Below are 6451 nucleotides of genomic sequence, written 5' to 3'. Positions count from 1 at the left end.
GTGTATCAGAAGTAGATAGCTACTTCATCAACACAGTGTATCCGAAGTAGATAGCTACTTCATCAACACAGTGTATCAGAAGAAGATAGCTACTTCATCAACACAGTGTAACCGAAGTAGATAGCTACTTCATCAACACAGTGTATCCGAAGTAGATAGCTACTTCATCAACACAGTGTATCAGAAGTAGATAGCTACTTCATCAACACAGTGTATCAGAAGTAGATAGCTACTTCATCAACACAGTGTATCAGAGATAGATAGCTACTTCATCAACACAGTGTATCAGACGTAGATAGCTACTTCATCAACACAGTGTATCAGAAGTAGATAGCTACTTCATCAACACAGTGTATCAGAAGTAGATAGCTACTTCATCAACACAGTGTATCAGATGTAGATAGCTACTTCATCAACACAGTGTATCAGATGTAGATAGCTACTTCATCAACACAGTGTATCAGAAATAGATAGCTACTTCATACACAATATGCTACTTCATTACACATTTTCACCATTAAATAAACAATTCATCAACATAAAGATTTCATCAGTTCTGATATATCAAAATTATTTATTTACCATTTCAGCAGCAAATATAGCGGTTTCATCAATCATGTTTTTAATCCCAATTCAAACATAATACAAATTAATTTTATTTTGTAAATTAAATCTAATACTGGAACTAAAATTTGCAACTCACTTTGCTACGTTGCGTCCGAAAATTTCGGACTTCGTCAGGCATCTGATTGATGATGTTGTAACAAAGTGAGTTGCAAATTCTAGTTTCAGTATAAGATTTAATTTAAAAAATAATGTTTTGAACCACTGGATGGATAATCTACACCAAGATATAATACAAATTAATTATTTGAATCAAATTAAATTACATAAAAGATTTATTGAATAGTAAACATCTGATTTGTGCTAAAACATTTAATATCCCAATATTAATCAAAGTAAGGTTCCAAAACACTATTTGCATGATTGCATTGATTTGTTTGTCAGAAGTCATGTAGTATAATACCATACTTTTAAGTATTTAAAATATGTCAATGCACCATATAGTTGAGGTTGTGCACTACTAGTACTAGTCACATAGGCCTAATAAGCCAGTTGCTTTCCATCTGAAATCAAGATTACATTTAATTGTACCTATTTTAGTTCATTTTAATACCGTATTTCATTTGTTTTGATAATCTACATTAGGCTATATGAAATAAATCCGTTGTAATTAAATGCTCCCGTGTGTGTTTTTTTAAAAAGCAAAATCGTGCGCATTAGGTTATTTTAAAGTCATTTTATTTTAGTTTTTATTTCCCTTTTTTATCAACAAAAAGCCAAAAAACTCAAGATATGGTCTGTATTTGGGATTTATTTCTTTAAAGAGTTATACAGCACATTGTACGACGTATATGGATATCGCAGTATCAAAAGGCTTAAAGGTCACCTTGATAAGCTTTTCAAAATTCTATATTAAAAAAAAGGAAAACAACTCAATCCGCATTAGGTTTTCAAAGACGAGTAGCTTTGAGACAACCAATTAAATTAAGGTATAGTCTAAGTATAAATGTGTCCCAATTTCATTTTGTCTTCCCAGAGCATTTTAATACAATCATTGCAATAATATCAACAATGATTGACACTAATTTTGAGTCAACAGGAGTAGACCTACCACATTTGCTACAGATATTCATTTTATAGCACTACTGTAAAAGTGTTTGTATCCTGTAGCAGGTCTAAAAAGTCAAATGCAAAATGCGTTTTTTTTGTTTTTTTGGTTTTTTTAATCCATGCCTTGAAATGGAAAAAAAATTGAATGGGTCTTTCTGACAGCCAAAAAAAATCACATTTGTTCATATTCAAGAATATTTATGATCCCCTTTCAACCTGCAGATTAAAAAAGGTAATTAAAAAAATGTGTGATGTTTTCTTCAGTAGTTTTTCACTACGCTCGTTTGTGTAATGTGCAAATGTTTTCTCCAGTAGTGTTTTATATTATATTATTTTTTGCGATTTTCCAGGGTTTTCTTTTTGTTTTGTTTTGTTTATTTCCTTTGTAAGTGAAAAAAATTCTAATTCGCAAAATAAGCCGTCAAAAACGAAATGCGTGCTCGCTACAGGAAACAAACTTTTTGGCCTAAACTAGACACATACAAACGATAATCCTAGCCGGCGCACAACAAAACCGATAACTGAAATACGCCGTCATGGGATTAGAACTAGTGATATTTCGATTCAGAAAATGAATTTCAAGTCAATTCAGATTCAATTATCTTTGTAATTAACATGTTTCGATCCAATTTAAATCTTATTTTGTAAAATCATTTTGATTCACTTCAAATTCAATGCACTGAAGTTAACTAGTAACACATTTCAGTTCCAATTCACAGCCTTAAATTCGATTCAATCATATTCAAATTCAGTTCTTACTACCAACACTGATATATTTTACCAGGTATTTGACTATAACCAGTTCAGGGAGAAAGTTTATTGTAACTGCTAGCTGACAATACAAGTGAAATGTCAGATTCAATGTTGTATGCATTTTTTATTCAATGAATCGAATTTTAATGAAAAAAAAAATTCGATTTGATGCATTGAATTGAAATGAAAGAAATAAACATTTTGATTCAATGCATTGAATTGAAGTGAAAAGAACAAACATTTCGATTCACTGAATTAAATTGAAATGAAAAATGGTCAAAATCAAATTCAATTCAATTCCTATTCAAATGCATTGAAATAACATCAATTAGAAGCCAATATCCATTTACTAGAAGGTTTTTATCACATTTTTCAGTATGCTATTTACATACATCAATAGGCAGGGCTGTCAACTTTTTGGAATTGCTTGGCGTACCGAGACGCGGAATATTTTATATTAAAGCCATATAACATTTTCAAACAAAATAGATTAGCATTTATTTGCCATAAAATGTTAGCTTTTACTGTCAGATATATCCCCTTTTATTTTTGAGCGAACAACTACGGCAAAGCAAAGAAAATTGGAATTTACTACCAGTGCACATGTCGCCAATACATACCACTCCTTCGGTCATGTTGTGGTACGACCCTTTGTTGTGTATATCACCGTCCCGCACGCCGTGTACGTACTGGGTGTTATGAACATCGTGTATGCGTTCGACTAATAATTCCATCGTAATAATAAAGCGCCGGTAACGGTAACTACAGCACCTAGAGTCTTGATTTTTGCAGGGTATATTGGTTTAATAAAGTACAATTTAATCGTGTAAAAAGGAATTTTAAAAATTCAGTGAGGGCGTCTTCCTCAGCAAATGTTATAATATGGCTTTAATGAGCCACGGCGCTCGAAAATGTAAAAAGTGGGGGGGGGGACAACTATTTATTTTTATAATGCATGAGAATTGACTGATTTTGCAGCTCTTGGCGTGAGATTTACTACCTTGGCGTGAGATTATACTACCTTTGCGTGAAACCGTGAGAAAGTGCCCGAATGCGTGACACTCACGGTCAATGCGTGAGAGTTGACAGCCCTGAATAGGTATGGCCTGCTTTATTCGCAACGTCTAATAAGTCCCATCTCACATGTATATGTAATGGGGACAGGTTCGTATGGATTGTAATAGGTACAGTACATGTCATTCCAGTTCCCAGGTGGCTGTAGGCCTACTTGAGAGATGCTCCACACCCTGCTCCACATGTGTACACAGAGTCCTGTGTTGTCAGGTTCGCTGCCATAGGTGTTGTCCCATGCAGTGTACTCCCAGGCGCTGCCATCGGTCCAGCACCATTCACTACTCATATTGAAGGCACCAATCCACATAGCATTGTTTGAGTTCACCCCATGACCTATAAGATACAAAAAAGAGAAAATGATGAGACTTTACATTATAACGTTCATTAATATACAAGTAAGGCATTATAAGCAAATTATTTCATTGTCTTCCCTCAAAAAAAACCCTCCACCACCACCACCACCACCAACAACAACAACAACAACAACAACAACAACAACAACAACAACAACAGAAAAAAGTTATATTATTAGTTGTCATGAATTCACCAACAAAAACCCTCAACTACCACCACCAACTAATAACAACACAATAACAACATCACAACAACAACAAACAGTAGTATTATTAGTTGTGATGAATTCCACGACAAAAACCCTCAACCACCACCATCACGAACAAACAACAACAACAACAGAATAACAGTTCTGCATAATTTGCTCTCATAATTTGGATATTGTTTGAAGCTGTCACTAAATAATCACATCACATGAATATCGTCATTGCTTATATTCAGCGGCATAACAAGAGGGGCGGGGCAGGGGAAGACTTCATTTGAAATATATTTTCAGGTGAAATAACTATTAACATTAGTGGCACCAGGAATTGTTTGGTTTTTTTTTTTGTGGGGGGCATGGAGGGGGGGGGCAAAAAGAAGGAGAAGAGAAAAGTTAAATTGCATGTAACTGAGTAGGCCAGTGCCTAAAAAAACCCATAGTCGAGGTAATCGGAAGTAGGCCCTATAATATAGGCCTGTGATTATTTTAGGCATTGCTTGAAGGTGGCTTCTACTCCTAATTCCTGAAAATTACAGCACTAATTTTTCAAATTAACAGAATATTATCCTGTTTTGCCGAATGAAACATAGCTAAATCCTAATCCTTTAGTTAGTTCTAACTGGTATTAAAAGTAAAATTTTAATATTTGGTCAATTTTTTGTAAATATGGGCCAAAAACTTGTGTTTTAGGGTGTTTTTCATATACTGTAACAATCAAGCCCAAAGACTAGCGCCAAGATTAATTTTAAGTTATGCATTCTAATTTTTGGAAAACACATTATTTTTCTTATATCTTTTACAACCAATTATCAAAATTAACATTAAATATTAAATTTATGAGCGAACTCATAGCATATACTACACATTTTGAATACTTAGACTTATGCCAAGTCTTTGAATTTTGTGACTGAATTTGTCAGAAATCATGGAAAATTGCATGTTTTTGGCCCATTTCCCTTCAAATTGCAAAACAATTCAGATTTGACTTTTATTGCCAGTTAGAACTAACTAATGGATTAAGATTTAGCTATAGATATTCTATTTGGCAGAACAAGATATTTTTTAATCCAACAAATTAAATTAGTGCTGTATTTTTCTGGAATGGGGAGTAGGCCCCAAAGCATGTGAAAATTACTGTGGTCCCATCGATATGCAGGGCCCGTCACATTTTGTCACCAAAGTCAGTATTAAGACAGACTCCATTCTGAATTCAACATCAATCCATGCATACATTAATTGCGAATCTTATAACATTTAAAATTTTGCATATTGAGTTCGGGCCCTTTATTGTTAAAACCAATGATATATCAATAGTGTTAAAATGATGCACCAAATGACGTCAATTGGACCTTCATTTTGCAAAATTTCCAAACTTCTGAGAGGGAACTATTTTTTTCAATGATTGTAGTAGCTCAGTTTTAAAGGCTTTTCACATTTCGTACTTACTTGTGTTAGAAGCATGATGCTGCACAAGAGAGTCCTGCCACAAACCGAAGACAAACTGTTGCTCTGCGTCACTGTTAATAGACGTCAAATGTGCGTTAGCTAAATTGGTCCCAGTCAATGGATCTGACGATAGACTGTGCTTTGCAGTTGCCTTCTGCTTCATACCAATTCGCAAGACATCCATAAAACTTGTAGCATCTATTCTGGAATCTGGTCCATCCAGATGGGCAGGTGTAATAACACCAGCAGTCAGTTTTTGTGCCGGCAGTGGCGCAACAACATTCTCAGGATTTGAGTCATTCTGAGTAAGGCAAAGGCCCAGCAGAGATGAGAAAATCACCAAAACTTTCCCTACCATAGCCATGATTACAATCTGTCCAAATCAAAATCAAGCCGACTGATCTAAAATGTTTTCAAGTTAACATGTACTGGCTATAGCCACAGCTCCAAATGGCTTGCAATGATTTTGAACAGCTACAAGATTGTACCTAGTCTAATAAGTAGCGTACCGGTAATGAAATTAGTATTTCTTCACGACATACAAACACATAAAAAACAGGATACACAAATAAATAACAAGGTAATTAATCAAGACTATAATGACATTCCCTTAGGCTTTAACTTCTATGTAGGACAGGGTGCAGTTAAAATACAATGATCGTTAACATTCATGGGTCAACACCCTGAATGACCTGATGCGTGGGCATGGGAAACAAATTTCAGTTTCATATCACATTGGTTGGTTGGTTAGTTTGTTTCCTTTTCATGTGAAGGTACATGTAACACTGATTATCCCAGGGGTGGGGCAATCTCTAATACTATCGTGTGTTATTATCTTCAAGCAGGCCACTGTAGCAGGCCCTGCCATTTCTAAACACCCACTGTACTGACACCAGCACTGACCTACCTTATGTGGAAATACCAGCTCGAATTAATCGCTAGCCTTCC

The 6451-nt window shown here is 34.8% G+C and overlaps 1 protein-coding gene across 1 annotated transcript; it reads right to left on the bottom strand.

Moving 5' to 3' along the window:
• Nucleotides 1-545: 545 nt before the first annotated feature.
• On the bottom strand, nucleotides 546-6106 carry LOC140170246 (uncharacterized). The gene is made up of 2 exons (XM_072193577.1): nucleotides 5504-6106; nucleotides 546-3834 (listed from the first exon to the last, which is right to left on the bottom strand). Exons 1-2 carry the CDS (start codon nucleotides 5865-5867, stop codon nucleotides 3539-3541), a joined length of 660 nt encoding a protein of 219 aa, XP_072049678.1. The 5' UTR covers nucleotides 5868-6106; the 3' UTR covers nucleotides 546-3538.
• Nucleotides 6107-6451: the final 345 nt, after the last annotated feature.

Source organism: Amphiura filiformis, chromosome 14 (assembly GCF_039555335.1).
Source record: "Amphiura filiformis chromosome 14, Afil_fr2py, whole genome shotgun sequence".
NCBI lineage: Eukaryota > Metazoa > Echinodermata > Ophiuroidea > Amphilepidida > Amphiuridae > Amphiura > Amphiura filiformis.
Note: the sequence above shows the minus strand (reverse complement) of the source record. Positions and strands in the feature narration are given on the sequence as shown.

Bases quoted from the DNA above. Each gene is read 5' to 3' on its own strand.
- LOC140170246 (XM_072193577.1), bottom strand. From the start codon at position 5,867: ATGGCTATGGTAGGGAAAGTTTTGGTGATTTTCTCATCTCTGCTGGGC. The intron at 3,835-5,503 runs GTAAGTACGAAA...TGTATCTTATAG, and splicing joins GCATCATGCTTCTAACACAA to GTCATGGGGTGAACTCAAAC.